Source organism: Mus musculus, chromosome 11 (assembly GCF_000001635.26).
Source record: "Mus musculus strain C57BL/6J chromosome 11, GRCm38.p6 C57BL/6J".
In the NCBI taxonomy this organism is placed as follows: domain Eukaryota; kingdom Metazoa; phylum Chordata; class Mammalia; order Rodentia; family Muridae; genus Mus; species Mus musculus.
In genome coordinates, this window is record NC_000077.6 from 83,327,840 (window position 1) to 83,349,160 (window position 21,321).

At 40.7% G+C, this 21,321-nt stretch overlaps 1 protein-coding gene across 4 annotated transcripts in view; it reads left to right on the top strand.

Moving 5' to 3' along the window:
* Positions 1-21,321, top strand: part of Ap2b1 (adaptor-related protein complex 2, beta 1 subunit) — a 106,317-nt gene that overhangs the window by 29,121 nt on the left and 55,875 nt on the right. For all 4 annotated transcript variants that reach the window (XM_006534258.4, XM_017314772.2, NM_001035854.2 and 1 more), the window contains exons 6-13: positions 5,147-5,337; positions 7,542-7,763; positions 8,503-8,623; positions 8,927-9,022; positions 11,474-11,589; positions 13,435-13,600; positions 14,761-14,859; positions 18,809-19,068. In XM_006534258.4, the coding sequence (XP_006534321.1) occupies positions 5,147-5,337; positions 7,542-7,763; positions 8,503-8,623; positions 8,927-9,022; positions 11,474-11,589; positions 13,435-13,600; positions 14,761-14,859; positions 18,809-19,068 (1,271 nt within the window). The remainder of the gene's footprint in view (positions 1-5,146; positions 5,338-7,541; positions 7,764-8,502; positions 8,624-8,926; positions 9,023-11,473; positions 11,590-13,434; positions 13,601-14,760; positions 14,860-18,808; positions 19,069-21,321) is intronic.

Sequence of the window (21,321 nt, forward strand, 5' to 3'; positions counted from 1 at the left end):
TGGCTTGCTACAAGTAATAATAGAACTTCTTTTTCTCTTCTGTCATTTTTGGGGTTACTACTTACCTCGTTTTCCTGTAGTTAGTTTCACTGATGTATTTAAAGCCGACTCAGTGTCCTAGTCAACAGAGGAAAGACTAGCTTTGAGCTAAAAGCCCCTTGTCTGTTTAATACTGGCTCTATGCTAATGCTGCTTAGTCTTCCTGTTTCCTCTTCTGACAGTGAGAGATACTGCCTTCAAGAGATGGGAGCATACAGGCTACAGAGTACTCAGTGTTAAGAGTGCACAGAGTACTCAGTGTTAAGAGTGCACTGCTCTTTCTAGTTCAGCAGCGTCTACATCATAACTGCTTGTAATTCCAGCTCAGGGACTCCCACACCCCTTTCTTGCCTCTGAGGACCCTCCCACCCCCATCCCCACCCCCACTCCTTGTGCGTGCGTGTGTGCACACAAACACACCTAAAAATAAAACAAATGCTTATATAAAAAGTTAGGCCAGGCCTGGTTAACACACACCTTTAACTAAAGCACTTAGGAAGCAGAGATAAGTGGATTTCTATGAGTTTAAGATCACCTTTGTCTGTATAGACAGTTCCAGGACAGACACTGCTACATAGGGAGACCTTTTTGTTTTGGTTTGTTTTTTTGTTTTGGTTTTTAAGACAGGATTTCTCTGTGTAGCCTTGAGTGTCCTGGAACTTCCTCTGTAGACCAGGCTGGCCTTGAGCTCACAGCAGTCTGTCTGACTTTGCCTCCATGTGCACTCTCCTAGTGTCCCAGGTTCTCAGGAAGAGCAGCAGCCCATTAACTGCTGAGCCATCTCTCCAGCCCTGGATGCCAACATTTTATAAATCACCTTATATATCAAGAAAGCTCAGTTTCCCAGTTTATAAGTTTTCTTTGCTCTCCTACTCTGGTTTTTTGAGACAGGGGCTCCTTAAGGCCATCTCTGAATTTCTGGTTTTCTGGTTACATCATGAATGCTGAGATAACAGATCTATACTACCACACTTGGCTATAAATTTACTGTTAGAGAAAACTTCCTTAAGATTTGTTTTTCTTATATGCTCTTTATTTTTCTGAGACTGTCGTAGTGTTCCTAAGAAAAAGGACAATTTCCTAGGGAGGAAGTTTTAGTCTCGCCTTAACAGTTTGGGTCCACAGTGACGCTGAGTAAGCACCTTTGTGTCACTGTTGGGACGCTAGCATGTTTGTTGCAGGACTGAGCTTGCCCTTAGGGGACTTTTCCCTGAGTCCCTACACTGAAGTTGTATTGTTCTTTGGGGAAGGTTCTTTAGGAAGAAGGGAACTCTTAATTTACCACTTTATCTTAATTTATCGGAGGCCTGGTGAGCACCAGCTGCCCATTTGCCCACTTGAACTTTTTCTTCGGCTGCCTCAGATGCAGTGTAACTGACTTCAAGTTCATCACAGTGTGGGAAGCACAGTTTACTGCCCATGAGAATATAAAACACTCCATTTCTGGAAACCCAGGAGTCTGAATTGATTGGAAGATGACGGCGGAGGGGTAGAAGCAACCTTGGGGAGCTTTAGAGGCCAAGAATCTTGCTGCAGGGTGGGAGAGTGAACGGCTCATCTACCCTGTCGGTTGGTTGGCGATCTGACTGGTGATGCCTTCTTCCCTCTGGCTTTGTTCAACACGGTTCTCCGATCTGATCTTTTTGTGTCTATTTACTGGACTGACGCTTCAGTATTTGCTGTCTTGTTTTAATATGATTTAATTACACATTGCCTATTGAAGCACCAGAGCTTACACTTCATTAGATGCACTACACGCTTGCTTTAACTTGTAATCGCCTGCAACGGGAACAGGGGATTCTAATTCCTCAGTGTTTAGTATCCTGTCCTTTCTGTGTCTCTACCTCCTTCAGTGCTCATGCTTTCTACATTTTCTAGTACCAAATTTAACTTTAAACAACACACACACACACACACACACACACACACACACACACACACACGGACAGGGGGAGACATTAACAGAAATGGTTATTATGGTAGGAGGTTTATTTTAGACTGATAACCAAGATGGAATGCATTTACGGAGCAGTCAAAATAAGCGGTCGACATATGACATTTTGATTTTTTACTCTAAAATAAAGTTAATCAAGGATGCTATGCATGGGAAATTAACTGTTTCCCCTGCATGTCAAGTATCTGGGAATGGTTATTGTTTTTGTTTGCGGGCTGCTGCTGTTTTCAGGCAGGGTCTCATGTACCCCAGACCAGCTCAGACTTCTTACATGACTGAAGATGACTTTGAACCACTGCTGCTCCTGCCGCCTCCTCCCGTGCTGGGGTCACAGGCGTTGTTTCATTCTTCGTGCATTCTAGTGTTCCTGAGTCTCATGTGTGATTATGGAGTGAGCAGAGGCCTTTGAGAAGAAGCTCATGTGTGTTGTCACAGACGATATAGTCTGATTTGTGGCAGCATAGTGTCTAATAACATTTACTAAATAAGTCTGATTCTTTTAATCTGGCACTTTTTTGTTCTGATCACCAGAGGAATTCTGTTTCTGACATCTTTGTCTTCTACCTAATGATGGGTATTGCTAAATTATACTGTGTATTAAATCACTGTCTCCTAGATACTTGCTTTCTGTGTTTACTGTCATGATTAGTATACTCTGCAGATTACCTTGGCAATATGATCAATAAAACTGATATCTAGGTTATAGCCATTATGTTTTTCTCTTGCTAACTGTAAAACTTAGTTTCTTAAGCTTTTGTCAGGGACTTTAGTAGGAATCAACTATGAATTAAGATTCTTGGAGGATTCTTTTTTGAAGTATATAATCTTTGAAGCTTGCTTCTTGATACCCATCATTTAGCTAATAAAATATTTATAGTCAGCCTCATCATGCTAATCTTAACATCTGACCTTTGCTGTAAAATATATTTTAAAACATAACTGTACAGAGTCATAGAATAGTGTTTTAATTATGGTACTTATTTCTGAATGCTTTTGAAAAAAATTTTTTTAAAGATTTATTTATTATAAATGAGGAAAATACCTAATAAAAAAAAGATTTATTTATTATGCATACAATATTCTGTCTGCAAGCCAGAAGAGGGCACCAGATCTTATTACAGATGAATGTGAGCCAACATGTGGTTGCTGAGAATTGAACTCAGGACTTCTGGAAGAGCAACCAGTGCTCTTGACCTCTGAGCCATCTTCTCTAGCCCGTACTTTTGAAATCTTAAAATAACCTTAAATCTTGTCAATTATACTAGTCTGTAATTTTGATTTAAAATATTGACCTTGTTTGTAGCTGTACAATTCCCATATCAGAGGATTAAGGTACAAGTGTACTTTCTTGTCCAGGGTAGCAGGTTTTCCCCTTTCTATCTCAAAGAGAGGATGCATTTGAAAACCATATTTCATGAATGTAGAATTTTATTAACTATAATATATATGATTACTTTCTGTATCCTTATGAAAAGCATCCTCCACTAAAGTGGAGGTTATTGGGGGCTGGAGAAGTGGCTTAACTGTTAAGAACAGTTGCTCTTCTTCAGAGGACCCAAGTTCAGTTCTTATCAACCACAGTTCCAGGGGACCCTATGCTTCCTCTGGCCTTCAAGAGCACATGGTGTATAGATGTAAATATAGGCAAAGTGTGTGTGCCCAGGAAAAATGTCATGATTGATTATAAATGCACTCCAGGTTTAGAGATTTAAGTGCAGAAAAAATGTGCAGTTTTTACTTGATGAATTATAGTAATATTACTACCTTAAATTTGTATAGGATTTATGATTTTGGGTTTTTTGAGACAAGGTTACTCTGTGTAACTCTGACTGCCCTGGAACTTACTTAGTAGACCAGGTTGGCCTCAAATTCAAGATGCCTGCCTCTGCCTCTCAATTACTGGGATTAAAGACATGCACCACCGTCATGCCTAACATGGAACTTTTAAAAATATTTTTCTTTTTTTAATGATTTAATTTATTTTATTTTATGTGCTTTGGTATTTTGCCTAGATGTCTGTCTGTGTGAGGCTGTCATGCCCCCTACAACTGAAATTACAGATAATTGTGGGCTGCCAAGTGGGTGCTGGGAATTGAAATAGTGTCCTCTGGAAGAGCAGCCAGTGCTCTTAACTGCTGAGCCACCTCTCCAGCCCAGTAAACATTTGTTTTTGCTTTTGTTTTTAAATATTTAATTTTATTTTATCTGAATTTAGGTGAGGGTGTCAGGTCCCCTGGAACTAGAGTTATAGACAGTTGTGAGCTGCCATATGGGTGTTGGGAAATGAACCTGGGTCCTCTGGAAAAGCAGTGTTCTTAACCACTGAGCCATCTAGCCTCCCACTCCACCCCCCCCCCAAATAAAGATTTCTTAATGCATAACATTATTGAACTTGCACTCTCAAGCTAAAATTAATCTATAAAGTAAATTAAATTTTCCTTGGTTTTTCAGATGAGCAAACTGAATGGTACAAAGATTATGTGTTCTCCTAGCATTGTGTACTAATGAGTTCTGGTTTCAAGTTCATTTACCTTACTCTGAGCTGTGCGATAATACTGAATAATTGAGAGTGTCACCTCCCTGCTGTCCATATGCATATATAATTTGACCTGGACTTTTCTCTGTTATATAATGCAAATATTTATTGAGATTTTACTTTTTAATGTTTTTGGGTTTTTTGTGAGGTCTCATTCTATAGTCCAGGCTGGACTGGAGCTTTTACTTTGTAGCTAGTCCATGATAGCCCCAAACTTGTAGCTAGTCCATGATAGCCCCAAACTTGAAAGGGCCTGGGATTAGCAGTCTGAGCTAACATACCCAGTTTAGCTTCAGTTTTTATAGCTGTTGATGTGTCTTGATTTGAGTGACAGTTTTGAGTGTTGCTGCAGTGGTGAGTGTTTCAGTTTGTGATTCATCCGTGACTCTGCTAATATACGAATTACTTCAGTTCTGGAGTGCCTGACTACTTGGAAGCTGTCTATGCTGTCATTGCTGGCTTAGTACCTGTTTTGAAGGCAGCCCATCTATTTCTGTCTAACTGGGTAGAGTGCTTAGGAGTGACTTGAGGTTTGTGAGGTGATCCTAGAAGACGGTTTGTGTGTCAGAGTTTGGTTTTTCTGAGTATATCAACATGATTCTCTGTTTCTCTCCCAGGTGGTGGCTAATGCTGTAGCAGCATTGTCTGAGATCAGTGAGTCTCACCCAAACAGCAACTTACTTGATCTGAACCCTCAGAATATCAATAAGCTGCTCACAGCCCTGAATGAATGCACTGAATGGGGCCAGATTTTCATCCTGGACTGCCTGTCTAATTACAACCCTAAAGATGACCGGGAAGCTCAGAGGTCAGTCTACCTATGTGGGTATCAGCTGATGGTCTTGCCTGACTGAATAATGTCTAATGTCTGCTCTTAGTATGAAAGGCTATCAGATTGAGGAAGGCAGAAACTTAGGGGGACATTGCTATCCCTAGCGTATTTTCTCATTGCACTTAGGAACACTGTAACTGCTACCACACAAAAAAATGCTTCAGTTGTTTCTATGAATAGTTCTGCTAAAGCCACCTCTTATTGTCGCTCGTCTCCCAGTTCCCAATCATTTGGGAACAAAAATTATAAATGTGTGTTCTTGTAATAACACACTATCTCTTCTGTTAGATTCTTCATACTAATTATTGAGTTGAACACTACCTATAATTCACTACTAGAATAAGTATATTAAAGTCAGCAACATATATGCATCTTGCCATTGTATATAGAAGTCATGTTAGACCACATTTAAGGCTTTTGAGAGCATGTCTTAATTGATCTGCTCAGCCCTTTATTACTTACATGTTGCAAATTTTCTCTGACTGTCAGAATTCTATTATTGAATGTCATTAACACATATATACATAAGTACATTTCACTTTACAAAGTTGGAGTTCCCACCAATTTTTAAATTGAGCATGCTGTATTTAAAAGCTCTGTACTAGGCAAAGTACTTCTGAAGAATTGCTGGCTCTTCATTAAAGTTGACATATTTTAATTATGGTAGATAAGAACCTTCCTTGCCTGGCTGGAGCTGATTTCCAAGCTACTAGAATGTAAGTTCTCTTCACTTGTCTGCGAAGTAATTCCTTCTGGACTTAACTAATGTGGCTGGTAGTTTCTTTCCACCAGTGAAAGTACATTTATATTCTGGAGAGAACTTTACCAAGAATTTTATTTTCTGTTGGCCATTGATACTACACTCATTAATTCACTGAATTAATAATTCAGCAAATATTTCCTAAGCCCATTCTATGCCCTAGGCTCTGTTCTAGGTTGGGAGTAAACAGTGAACAGACAAAAATCATGGTCCTCCTGCATCATTTATTCTGAAGGGTGGGAGTAGGGCTATATGCAATATTGATATTCAGTAAAATATACAATAGGTCATATTTCATTACTGCTAACATAATGTAAGGCTCTAAGAAATGACAGATATTTTAGAGTAAGATTATAAAGAGAATGCCCTCCACCCCCGTAGTTTTTGTTTATCAGGGTCTATGCTGTGTAACATGAGCTGGCCACAAACTTGTGATTCTTCTGCCTCTATATTTGGTTTTTTGTTTATTTGTTCGTTGAGACAGGACCTCACTATGTAGCCATGGCTGGCCTCAAACTATATGTATTCTATGGCCTTTAGCTCAGAGATCCATCTGCTGTGCTTCCGATGAGCTATAATTGGAGCTGTACACACCATACCCGGCAAGATTTCATTTTATTTTTTGAAATCATACTTTTTTTAAAAAACAATAATGAATAAGGTGTCTGAAAGAGTGTGGATCTTGTTTTAAAGGCCTGGCGGAAGTCAGGAGTCACATGGCCATAGGAAGAGAGTGAGCAGCTACTTACCTTGTATCCCTCAGAGTCATGCAGGGTGTCGCCCAAGAGCTAGCAAAGTTAGCTTGATTTCAGAGAACACTGCATGTGGGAACACGAGTCTAAGCTTGGGAGTAGGACTAGAAGAATAACTGGGGGAACATTGCAATAATAGTGATATAAAAAACCAAACCTAAACCAAACCAAACCCTCACCTCTTTCTGAGTCTTTCTTATTAGCCTGAAAGCAAGGGGTTGTGTAGTTTTTCTTGCCATCTAATTTCCTCCCCACATTCCAGGTGGTTGACACCTTTTGCTATGATTAATTTTTAGGGTGCTTGGTTTGACTTTCTATAGGTTGGGTAGAGATGAGCTGTGAGGCAGGACGCTCTAACGTTTTGTGGGAGACAGAAGACTAAAAACAAGAAGGAAACTGGTGTGAGTGTAGGTGTTGGGGATCGCTAGGATCTCCCTGTTGCTGGCTTCTGGAGTCTGCTGAGGCCCCTGTGCTGCCTGTAGTTTGCTGAGCATGGGGCTTCTGCAGGGTTGGATCCCATTTTGACCTCAGCATGGAGCTTTGACTTTTCTAACGGAATCTTTGGTTTATATTAATACTTGAGCCATGAAACCCTGAAGCATTACTTGATACAATGAATCAAGCAAAGGTCCTATAACCCTGAGTGCTAATCTTCCCTCTGCCCTCAGCATCTGTGAGCGAGTAACGCCTCGGCTCTCCCACGCCAACTCTGCAGTGGTGCTTTCAGCCGTAAAAGTCCTAATGAAGTTTCTAGAATTGTTGCCCAAGGACTCTGACTACTACAATATGCTGCTAAAGAAGTTAGCACCTCCACTTGTCACGTTGCTGTCTGGGGAGCCAGAAGTACAGTACGTCGCCCTGAGGAACATCAACCTAATTGTCCAGAAAAGGTAGGAAATGGTGATTTGGTGATTTTTAAAATGGTTGTGATCTTGAGGTGAAGCTTCAGATGATTGCTTTATAGACTGGTGCCCTTGCCCAGGAATAACCGCTTACAGCTATTACCGTTCTCTCCAGAGTAACTATGTGCAGGTCAGGGCTGTTTGGGTTTTGTTGTGTTTTTGGGTTTTGTTTTTTTTAAACAGACTCTCACTGTGTAGACTAGGCTGACCTCCATCTCACAGCAATCCTCCTGCCCCAACCTCCCAAGTGCTGGGATTAAGAGTGGCGGCTCCGCTTCCAGCCAGCTTGCTTTTGTGAGTGCTTCTTTTGGATGTGTTCCCCATGGAAAGCTTTAGTTGAGAACGGGGTGGCTCTGCCTCAGCAGTTCTCTGTGGTAGCACACACCCTCATACTTCTAAAGGATGCAAGTCAGATGCCAGATGGAGTTGATGAGAGTAGATGGGCTGAGAGTGTAGCTCATGACAAAACGTTTGTCTAGAATGTGCTAAGTAAGTGCTGAGCTTGGCACCCAGCTTGATTTTGTGGAAACGAAAATGTTATATAGTACTGTGACTGCCATACTGGGGGTGGGAGGGAGGCCCAGTAGAGGCTTAGGCGGGACATTTACGAGGGTTTTCCGCCTGAAGAGGGCAGGCAGAAAGACTGACTTGATTTTCATACAGGCCAAGGAGGACATGCCAGTAAATGCATTCCGTCACCTTCCTTTCTTGTGTTTTTGTATCACAGGCCTGAAATCTTGAAGCAGGAAATCAAGGTCTTCTTTGTGAAGTACAATGATCCTATCTATGTTAAACTAGAGAAGTTAGACATCATGATTCGTCTTGCATCCCAAGCCAACATTGCTCAGGTCAGACCTTAAGCTATCCTAAGTTTGTGCCGGCTGAGAGCTTAAGATCTGGCATTCAGAAGGTCATGGAATTGCTGTTGAAACTCTTTAAAGGGGGCTGATGAGATGGCTCAGTTCTCTTCCAAAGGTACAGAGTTCAAATCCCAGCAACCACATGGTGGCTCACAACCACCCATAATGAGATCTTGCGCCCTCCTCTGACACATCTGAAGACAGCTACAGTGTACTTATGTATAATAATAAATAAATCTTCTTTTTTTTTTTTAATCTTTAAAGGTTATTTACTTCTTGGATATTTGACAGGTTCTGGCGGAGCTGAAGGAATATGCCACTGAAGTTGATGTGGACTTTGTTCGCAAAGCTGTGAGGGCCATTGGACGGTGTGCCATCAAAGTGGAGGTAAGGCCCCCCAGGAGATGAGATCGCACATATGGGATTGTGAGTGTTCATTATTTTACAGTGTGTATACATTGAGGTTTGTCAACATACTTAATGAGTAAAATAATTTTTAAAAATGTATTTAATGTATATGGGTGTTTTGTCTGCATTATGTCTGTATCTTGTATGTGTCAACTACCTGTGTAGGCCAGAAGGGGTTTTCGTACCCCCTGGAACTAGAATTCAGATGGTAGATTATGGACCACCATGTGGGTGCTGGGACTCTAATCCATGTCCTCTGGAAGAGCAGCCATCGCTCTTAATCCCTAAGCCTTCTCAGGCTCAGATTAAAGAATTTTTAACAAAACATCACTGCCCCTGCTTCCTTCCCTTCTTTACCTAGATCCACTTGCCAAAAGGATGGCTTTTAACTCTTTTGTATTAGATTATTTTGATACTTCCATATCCATAAATAATTTTGTTATTATTTATTGATTTCTTAGTTATAGATTTTTATCTTTTCAGCATACCCCCTGCCCCCCAAGCATTTTGGGGTGCTCATTGGTTTTACTTTTTAAGACAGAGTCTTACTATATAGCCCAGGCTAGCCCTAAACTCACATTCCCTGGGCCTCAGTCTCCCAAATGTGGGATTCCAGACATGAGCCTCTACGCCTGGCTTTTATTTTGTTTTCTTTTCTGTACATAGCTTTTGGTTAATATGTGTTCTTAGGTATTGTATTTTGTTTTGATTTTCATTTTTTTTTGATGCTACCTATTTATTTATTATTTTATATATTTATTGTTCAAGGCGGCAGCATGAGCCAAGGTCCATATGTGGAGGTCAGAGGACAGTTTGTAGGAATTGATTCTCTCCTTCCACCATGAGGCTCCTGGAGATCAGTCTCAGGTCATTAGGCCTGGTGGCTAGTGCGTTTATCTGATGATCCATCTGGCTGGCCCTAATACAGTACCACTTATTGATTGCTTTTTAGACTTAATAGACTTTCCCAGAGTCTAGATTGGACCTCATACCTCTGTCCCCTTTAGATGACTAAATCTGGAGGCTTGTGACAGTCAAAAGTTTTAGATGATGTTGTGTGGTTCCTTTTGAATTGTGACAAGAGGCACACAATTTAATGACCTGTAATAGTTCAGAGGGATAATTGTTCAGACTTGCCATTAAGTTTTGGGAACTTTTCTCACAATCCTATCCTTAAAAAAAAAAAAAAATCACAGTATCAAGAAATCTATTTTATCAGTTTGTAGTATATATTCAATTAATAAAAGATGAATGGGAGCCAGATGTGGTGGCACATGCCTTTAATCCCAGCACTTGGGAGCAAGAGGCAGGCAGATCTCAGAGTTCAAAGTCAGCCTGGTTGGTCTACAGAGAAAGTTCTAGGGCAGCCAGGACTTTACAGAAAAGCCCTGTCTAGAGCCGGGTGTGGTGGCGCACGCCTTTAATCCCAGCACTTGGGAGGCAGAGGCAGGCAGATTTTTGAGTTCGAGGCCAGCCTGGTCTACAAAGTGAGTTCTAGGACAGCCAGGGCTAAATAGAGAAACCCTGTCTTAAAAAAAAAAAAAAAGAAAGAAAGAAAAGAAAAGAAAAAGAAAAGCCCTGTCTAAAAACAACAACAACAACAAAAAACAAAAAACAATAAACAAAATCTCTTAGAATATTTTGAGCCATAGATAAATGAAAAAAAAATTGTAAGTCCAAACAAAATTCCTAGGTTTAGATACACGCTGTGCTGGAGGCCAGAGAGATGGCTCAATGGTTAAGAGTATTTGCTGATCTGTCATGAGAACCAGAGCCCAGTTTTCAGAAACCACATCAGAGAGAGAGAGAGAGAGAGAGAGAGAGAGAGAGAGCACGCACACATACACACCCCCTACCTACTTCCTAGAGAGAGAGGGAGAGAGGGAAGGAAGAAAAGGAGAGGGAAGGAAAGGAGAGGGGAGGGTGGGAGGAAGGGAGAGGCCAGTAAAGAAACACCAAAAACACCCTATTCAGTGTCTGTTCACTTAAGAATTCCAGTAAGGATCCCCAGTGTTGATGTGTTCTTCAGTTACCTTCCTTTCCTTCTACTCTCCTGGCTTTTGTTTGTTTGGTTTTCTTAATGTTTTCCCCATTGTCCAGGTTACTGTTCACTCGTTTAACAGAGTTATGTGGAAGATAGAGATCGCTTGCTCAGTGCAGAGCTCTTGACTAGCCAGTGGGAGGCCCGAGGTTTGCTCCTAGCAAAACACACAAAACCAAACCCAAAACTGTTTTCAATGTGTTTGCTAATGAATAAAATCTGGTATATTCCTAGAATTGTTAATGCTGATATACATTGTATCATTTAGCCTCTAGTAGCTTTAGCAGAGTCAGTGCCTGTCTGACTCAGGCAGTGTACTTGTATGTTTCCTTTTCTGTGTTGAGATAGTGTTATTGGATTAACTTAAGTGTTGATGTTTCTTTCCCTAGCAATCAGCAGAACGCTGTGTAAGCACACTGCTTGATCTAATCCAGACCAAAGTAAATTATGTGGTCCAAGAGGCAATTGTTGTCATCAGGGACATCTTCCGAAAATACCCCAACAAGTATGTCAAAATTCATGTAATCTTCTTTCTCAGATCATTTGGGAAACGTATAAGTAAGGCACTTTGAAATTGACTCGGTAAGAATTATTATTCCATATATAACTGGTCATAGTAGATTTTTTTTTAATGAAGTCAGAGATACATAGTGGGTATCAAACAGACACTAAAACTTCTCGTTTAAATATGGGAATGGAGTTTTAAGTTGGCCCCATGTGCTGGGATTACAGGCATGAGCCACCATAGCAGCTGTTCATTATTTTTGTAGAAATGAGGCTTAGCTTAAGTATATACTTGGCATAGACTACATCAAACACATAAGATTGTTTGTTGTGTCAGAGTTACCATTACACAGGAAGCCTATTTATCCCTAGGTGTCTTGATACACTCGCTCCATGCAGACCAATGATTGTGTCCTTCCTCCTCTCAGAATAACTTTTCCAGCCGCCATGCTGTTTGCTCAGCATGGGGCCCCACTGCCTTGTGGGAGCAGCAGAGTGCATTCAATAAGTTACTCCCCTGGCCTCTGCTGACACACTGGGGCTGCTCCCACAGGGATCATTTACATCACAAAGTTTTTACTGGGGCTCTTAGTTCATAAAACAAAATACTTTGATTCTGAGACCTGCAGTCCAGAATTAGTGCAGGATTTGGGTTTTTGTGAGATTTTTTTTTTGTTTTGTCTTGAGAAGTGTTATTTTTAGAAAGAGGACCACCACCTTTTACTCAACTCCCTCCAAAAGTGAAGGATCAAGTTTCTAAACTGTTTTGTTACAGGTTAAGGAAAAAAAAAAGATCAATAGAGAAATGTGTAAAACTTGTGTAAATAAGGGGTTATGACAGTTTAATTTCAAGAAAATAGTCAGAGTCTGGTTTAATAAGTAGGAATAGGGCAGATACTTGGCCTAGTATACTAGTTATCCACATTAATATATTCTGTTTCAGTCTAATGTTGAAAATCACATTAGCCAGCTAGATCTGATGGCATGGGCCTATAATCTCAGCTATTCAGGAGGCCAAGACAGGACATGGACAAGCTCAAGCCAACCCTTGCAACCTAGCAAGACCCTGCTTTAAACAAGAGGAGAGCAGTAGGCTGAGAATACTGCTCATAGGAAAGAGTTTGCCTGGTATGTGTTGGATCCTAGGTTCAGTCTTCAGTAATAAAAATAAAATTTTAAGTTATGTTAGTAAAGGACGTATAGATTCAGCAAGGTGAATACGTAGTTATAAGAAAGGTTGATTTTTAAACACAAGATAATGGTATTTTCTTATACCACAGGTTAATTTATTCCCTCGTGAACATGTCTGTCTCATGAGCTCTTGTACAAGTTTAAAGCTTAGTTACTAAAACATAATTGAACTGGCTTTGGTGGCACACACCTTTAGTCCCATCACTCAGGAGGCAGAGGCAGATGATCTCTGTGAGTTCAAGGCCAGCCTGGTCTACAGAGTGAATCATAGGACAGCAAGGTCTACATAGAGAGTCCCTGTCTCAACACAACAAACCATAATTGAAGAACAGTGGTTCACAGTCATCTGTAACTCCACTCCCAGGGGATCCAACACTGCCTTCTGACCTCTGCAAGTACCAGGCCTTCATGTGATACACACACGTACATGCAAGCTAAACACTCATATATGCAAATTTATAAAATTGTACATAAAAAATATTTTAAAGCATATTTGAAGAAAAATTTAAGCCATGCAATTTTGACTTACTACATTCTGTTGACTAAAAACCTTTGCAGCTTGGAATCCCTTGTGTATGGTTTTTTTACTTTAGCTTCTACTGTTAAATACAGTTCTTAGTTTTGGCCTTAGTAACTAGTCCATTTGTTACAACAGGTATGAAAGTATTATTGCCACCCTCTGTGAAAACTTGGACTCCCTGGATGAACCCGATGCCCGAGCAGCTATGATTTGGATTGTAGGAGAATATGCTGAAAGAATCGATAACGCAGATGAATTACTAGAGAGTTTCCTGGAAGGTTTTCATGACGAAAGCACCCAGGTAAGTCTCTTCCATCCCGTGCTCTAGATCTCTTCAGAACAAGAGCTGAGAAGGTGAAATGTTAGCTAGTTTTTTGTGTATGTTTGTTTGTCATGGTTTCTTCGTCTCAAAAGGGATGATCGTTTTGGTCAGCACTGTTTTCTAGATAACAAAGCTGCAGCGCTTAGAGCAGTGGTCATAGACTATGATGGGCATTGGAACATTTGGGGGCTGAGGAGACACAGAGCGAGAAGCACCTGCACAGTCAGTTCCCACCTGCTGCGGTGCTGCTCCAGAAGAGAGCGAACTTCCCTGCAGTGATGTTGAGCAGTAATCAGGGTCTTATTTTCTGTCACTTAAGGATGATTACAAATTGTCCTTGGTATTTGCTGTTGCTCATTATAGTGCAGCATAGCGAGGTTTGAGAAGATTCTACATAGATGATTAGATTTCTTCCCATCTGTCCCTCTCTCCAACTAAAATTAGAGTCAGAGGCTCAGAGAGGCAGTCAGATTATTAAGCCCTTTCTCCCTGGCATTTGTGCTCATAGCAAATAGAACTTTGTGTATGTAATCCATTATAGTAATTTAATAGGCCTAATATTAATAGTGGCACAGCAGGCTCCCTCTAATTGGCTCTAATCTGACACAATTCTGTTTTGGCTCCTATCCCAGTATGGCAAATGATGTCATGAGTCCTTCAGACTTGTAAGCTTTGGTCAATGTAAATAATACACGGTTTGGTGAAGAGCCATTCTTACTACTTTATGTATGTACTATAAAAAATACATTTAAAGGCTGGCTCAGAGGACAAGCCTGGCAACCTGGGTTTGGTCCCTGGAACTCGTGTAAAGGTAAAAGGAGAGAATTCACTCCACAGAGTTGACCTCTACGTGTGCACTGTGACACATGCACTCACACACATCACGCATCCAGACATATCATCATCATTTTTTTTTTATTAAAATAAAGAACAGTTGAAAATCTGGCCCAGAAACAAACCACTTTTTATACCAAAAGAGCAACTGGAAAATGAGAGGCTGGTGCATGGTCAATGATTGCTTTGTACTGCAGAGACTGCTTTCGGCTGCTGTTTGTCACACTGGCTGAGCTTTAACCACCATCAGTGATTCATAGTTGAGGAAATATGAGTTAGAGATGATGTTGAATTTTGTTTTTTAGGTGCAGCTCACACTGCTCACCGCCATAGTGAAGCTGTTTCTCAAGAAGCCATCAGAAACACAGGAGCTGGTCCAACAGGTCTTGAGCTTAGCCACACAGGTGAGAGAGCTGAGAGCATCCGCCAGGCTGATTTGTGGTGCTCCCAATGGGTAGACTCAATGGTACTTCTTGTCTCATTCAAGGCTGCTGCTGCTATAGTTAACTCCAGAATGAAGAACAACATGGGGAATAAAGGCTTTATTAGTTGCATGTCCTGAACCATAGTCCATTGAGGGAAGCCAACACAGGACCTCAACCCAGTAGGAACCTGGAGGCAGGAGCTGATGCATATGCCATGGAGGAGTGCTGCTTACAGGCTTGCTCCTTGTGGCTTCCTCAACCTGCCTTCCTATAGAACCCAGACCACTGGTTGGCCTTTTTCATAATCAGCTGGGCCTTCTCCCACCAGTCAGTATTTAAGAAAATCTGTGCCTAAGTCTGGTCTTGTGGAGGCATTTTCTCAATTGAGTTTCTCTCTCAGACGACTTGAGCTTGTGTCAAGTTGAAATAAAACTAGCCAGGACATTTCCCAAGAAGGTTCATCTGGGGCAGGGTTTAGTTCTGAAAATACTAAAATGATGCCTCAAAGCAGATTCTGTTCAATTGTATCTGGCCAATACAGATTTTAGCTCATCTGACTGAGGCTGGAGAGGTGGCTCAGCAGTTCAGAGAATTTGTTGTTTTCACAGAGAACCCAGTTTTGGTTCTTTCTTAGCACCCACATGGTGGCTCCCAGTTCTATAGGATCCCACACCTCTTCTTGATCTGTTGCAGGCTCCTGCACACATGTGGTACATATACATAAACTCATGAAGGCACATAGACACATAAAATAAATTTTAAAATAAAAAAAATTATACTGGATGGTCTCAGCTTTTGTGATAATTTTGAAATTTTGATTTTGATTATATATTGTTAATATGTGAAAATATGTGAGAGAAAAACCTACATATGTGAAAATAACACTGAATCTGGTATCTGTGGGTGACTTCAGCTTTCACATGAAGTGCTGTGTACTTGATCTGCCTTTCAAAGCAGTGTCTTTCTCATAGAGATCGCTTCAAAGCGCTTATGCTATTTCCTTAAATGTTTTGATATGTGAATCATATGGTGCTTATTTCTTTTCTTGTTACTGTGATGAATACTCTGACAAGCGACTTCAGGAAGAGAGGGTTTATTCTGACTCACAGTTCACATTCTAGCCCAACATGGCTGGAAGGCACAGGAACGGGAGCATAGGGCAGCTGGTCACAGTGCATCTGCAGCCTGGAGCAAAGAGCTGAGCTTCCATGTGTGCTGCTCAGGTTCCCCTCTCCATCTGTATCATCAGGATCCCCCACCAGTGATTAAAATGGGTCTCTTACATATATCATTTATCATAATCCTGTACCTCCCTTCCCAGCATGCCCAGAGCCCTATCTCTCAGGTAATTTTGTATACTGTCACGTTAACAGTTAACCCTAACCATCACATAACATTTCTGGTCAGAAGAAAAAAGTGGATTCTAATTTGGGAATGTGGCCATTGACCTTTCATAACAGGTCACAACCAGACCTGGTAGCACAGGCCTGAAATCTCAAATGCTGGGGAGGCTAAGTCAGGAGTATAAAAAGTTCAAGGTCTGCCTGGGAAACTTAGTGAGACCCTGTCTCAAAGTCAATTTACAAACACTGTTAAAGTGCTGGGATATACCCAGTCATACTATAGCACTTGCCTAGAATGAATAGGGCCCTCTATTCAATTTTAGCACTGGAAAAAAATCATGTCACCACTCAGATTCATAAAACTCAAAATAACTTTTTTATGTATAGTGTAACTAACATGATGATGAGTCCATCAGATTTAGCAATGTCTTGAATTGAATTTGAGAGCAGGCTGGCTTTAACAGGATTGTCACTTAAGATGTGTCTCTCACAAATGAGCTAAATACCTAATAAAAAATGGAAAAAAAAAAAAAAAAGATGTGTCTCTCACATGGGATCTGATTCACGGATTGACCATTTTCCTGTCTGTCTCTTCTGTTTCTAATGCTATATTATGAAAATTTCAACCTCTTCTATATTATTTTGCCAGTTCTGAGCTCTCATTTTCCTATTACTAATTACTTGTTAAAATTCACTTATATGTGCTCTTGGAAATATTTTTAAATTTTATTTTAATGTTTATTATGTGTATGAAAGTAGCTTATGGAGCAGTATCAGTGTGTATGATATGAAACTGGTTCCTATGCCAAAAGCGTGTGTGCTCCTCAAGACAGACGCATGCAGCCTGCTAGTAATGGCTATTGGAGTGGAGAGTAGAGATCAGGAAGGGATTAGAAAATTGCCAAGGATTTTCTTTTATTTTATACCCTTATAAATCTTGGTGTGGCATGATTATAATTTGTACGCTTGCTTTTGTTTTTCTTTTCAGGACAGGGTCTCATCTTAGTATGTAGCCCGGGCTGGCCTCGACCTTAGTGAAACCTGCCTGTTTCTGTCTTCGGCATGCTGGGATTAAAGGTGTGTGCTGCTACGCTCAGCAGGTTATAATTTTTTAAGCTATGAATATGCATAAAATCATTTTAAAATAATAACAAAAGAGCACTAAATTCAAGTGTTACTCCTTTTGAAAGCACATACATTTGTATGTTCTTTAGTGCTTTGTTGTTGGGTCTTTTGGTGTTGCTATTGTTTGTTTTGATTTTTTGTACCTTTGTGAGCTTTTGAGTCAGGCACTGTGTGTAGTCTCTTTCTATTGCTGGGACTTAGCCAGTGTCTCCAGAGGAGATGCATGTAGTAGGTAGTTGAACCGAGAAGGAAGTTACAGGGCTAGAGAGATGACGTAGTGGTTATGAGCAGTTACTGCTCTTGTAAAGGAACTAGATTTAATTCCCAGTACCTGTACGGGGGCTCACAATGTCTGTAACTCCAGTTCCAGGGAATCTGATGCAACCATCTGATTTCCATAGGCTCTGAAGTAGACACATACTCATAAGTAAAAATTTTAAAAATTTTAAGGAATGTATGAGGAAAACAGAAGTAAGGTATAATATGTATTAAGAAAATTCCTGCTAATTTTCATGGCCATGTTTATTAATTTTTATTAATTAGTTAATTAATTAGAGAGGGTGTATTGCTATACAGCCCTAACTTGCTCAGTACTCAGTACATATCCTGGGCTGCCCTCAAATTCATGCAGTCCCCCTTCCTCAGTATCCTGAGTATTGAAATTAGAAGTGTGGACCTCCACAGATGGCTTATGTAGCAATTTTGGGTTTTGTTTCCGCTTACACATGAGAGGAGGGAGATGAACTCGGCAGTTACTCACTTACTGTTCTTGCAGATGACCCCAGTTCATTTCCAGCACCAACATAGTTGCTTATGGCCATCAGTAATTCTAGTTCCAAGGGCTTTGACACCCTTCTCTAAGCTCTGTGGGTACTGCATATACATAGTGCACTTTCATATACACAGGTAAAACATTGGTACAAGTAAAATAAAAAATATTTTTTAAAGACTGACACATTTTTATTTATCACACACGTCATAGTGTGCTTATAGAAGTCAGTTGACAATTTGTGGGGAGTCATTTCTCTCTCCTCCTATCATAAGTCACAGAGGTTGAACTCAGCTCACAAGACTCGGCAGCAGCTAGCTGCCTTACCCATTGAGCTAGCTCATCAGACCTTAATGTCATTATTTAAAATACTATTTTTATTTCTCAAAGCCATTTAACTATTGCTGGATTGATGTGTTTTTTTTCTTCTCTTCTTGCTTTGGAAGTTGTGTCTGGGCAAATATCAATATATGTTTTAAGTTCCCTGCCCATATCAATCTATGTTTTAAGTTCCTTGAAACATTAGGCATATAGAATTGTAACTATAGACTATTATTAAGTCTTGGTAAAATATCATTTTAGTAGCTAATCTGCATAAGTCGCTACCACAGTGCCATGACAGTAAGTCTGGCATCTTGGTGTCTCTGGAAAAGGGATCCATCTAAATCACCTTGCCTTTGCTTTCCTTTAGGACTCCGATAACCCTGACCTTCGAGATCGGGGTTATATATATTGGCGCCTTCTTTCAACTGACCCTGTGACAGCCAAAGAAGTGGTGTTGTCTGAGAAGCCATTGATCTCTGAGGAGACAGACCTCATTGAGCCTACCCTCCTGGATGAGCTCATCTGCCACATTGGTTCTTTGGCCTCTGTGTACCACAAACCTCCAAATGCTTTTGTGGAAGGGAGTCATGGGATTCATCGCAAACACTTGCCAATTCATCATGGGAGGTGAGCAGGTGGAGGTCTCTTCAGCAAGAAGTGACTTGCTGTTTAGGCACTTTGTCTTCCTTCTGCTCTGTACTGGAAAAGAGCTCGCTGTGCATTCCACACCCTTGCTGCTCTGAAGAGCTTCTTTCTCTGAGTTCCAGTCTAGGAGTACAATAAAACTATAGACAATTGCGATGAATATTACCTGTATTGATAAAGTTTGGAAGTTGCTTAAGTCCCTGGTATCATATTAGATACTAGGACAGAGGAGATAGCTCAGTTGGTAAAAGGAATTTGATCTGCAGAACCCAAGTGGAAAAAAGCTAGACCTGGTAGTGAGTGCCTGTAGTGAGCACTGGGGAGGGGGAAACTGGGAAGTTGTTGGGTCTCACTGGCCAGCCAAACTAATCAATAAGCCATAGGTCTCAATGAGAGATGCTGTCTCAAAAAGCAAGGCAATGTGAGCTGGAGAGACACTCAGTGGATCAGCATTGTTGGTGCTCTTCCAGAGGATCAGAGTTCAGTTCCCTGCGCTACACTGAGTGACTTAGAACTACCTGTAACTCCAGCTCCAGATGATCAGCATCTGGTCTCCTTGGATATGGAACACATGCATCATACACTTAAATATAGACAAGTGAAACGCACATAGATACAGCTTTCCATTATGTATGCCTAGTTTGTGGTGTTGTCACCAAATTAGGCTAATGAGATCAGTAAGGAAAGTGTATTTGGAGTAGAGCACAGGAAACATGCAACTTTCTACCTTCCTCAGTTTTATAATCAGGAAAGAGGAACACTAATAAACTCTTTTTGGTTTTGTTTTTCTAAGACAGGGTCTTATGTGCTTGAGGCTGGCCAGAACTCATTGTGCAGTCTAGAAGGCTTTTCATGAAGCTAGGACTACAGGCAGGCCTGGACTACAGGCTCTGGCTTTATACATAGGTCCTTATCAAAGCCCCTTATCCATTCATACTTATTTTTGTCTTCAAAGACTGATAAAAGAGAAATACCCTTTTGTATAAATGGGGATGATGGTTTAAGAATATACTTCAGTTGTAGAGTGCTTGCCTAGTACCTGTAAAGGCCCCTACATTGAAACCCCAGCACCCCAACCCATCCAAAACTATAAGATGTATGTGTGATGAATTGCTGAAGATGACATGTCTGTATGGTCCCTAAATCTTCTGCCACAAAAGTTAGTAAGTACTGTACTTGTGACATAAAATAAGGCAACCCTTGAAAGCTTGAGGCTGCCTCTTGCAGCGGTTCAAAGGTGGCATTACTGGGCCTTTCAGAAGCACTTGGCAAAGAGTGAAGTGCTGTCTAAGTGCTTATTGGGCTCAGCATTTGCAGCTGCTTTACGAAGGTGGTGTGGTAAGGAGCTGTCTGACTTAAGACAAGACAACCTTTGAGAGATTCTTTGATGATATTTGTGCAGTTACTTTACATGACTTCACTGTCTACTTGGGAAATACTGGATATTGAATTTCTTGTCTTGTTCTTGCATATTTCTCTTGAATCTACAGGACTATATCTTGACCTCTACCGTATGCACCCTCTTAGAATAGTCTTTCATTGTAGTGAGGAAAACTATGCATTTTTACCTTCTATTTTGAGGTACTAATAAATGCACATATTCTGTCATAGTTCTTTGATGGCTCATGTTGTAAGTTGGTGGAATTTCACATGCAAAGATTAGCCTGTGTGTTCATGTATTTCTTTTTTTTTTTTTTTTAAAGATTTATTTATTTATTATATGTAAGTACACTGTAGCTGTCTTCAGACATTCCAGAAGAGGGAGTCAGATCTCATTAAGGATGGTTGTAAGCCACCATGTGGTTGCTGGGATTTGAACTCACGACCTTTGGAAGAGCAATCGGTGCTTTTAACCGCTGAGCCAACTCTCCAGCCCCATGTATTTCTTACTTCATCTATTTCTGCCCTTATTTGTCCCTTCTTGACATGACTTTACTGATACTTCTCCTGAGGCGTCTTTCATAGATTCTCTTTAATCTCTGTAATCCCATGTTGTTTCAGTTAGTTTTCATGTGATAACTTCTGATAAACACCTTCAGGGAGAAGCGAATAGAAGGGACCTCATCATTTAGGAACTGTCCTTCCATCCCTATGCAGTATGTTATTTGGCCTTAGGTTTCAGAGGGATTTCAGTCCATTTTAATGGAAAAGACCTGGCACCAGGAGTGCTCTATTCATGCAGTAGGAGTGAGAGGCAGCTGCTTGGTCATGTGGTGACAGATGAAGCAGAGGAGA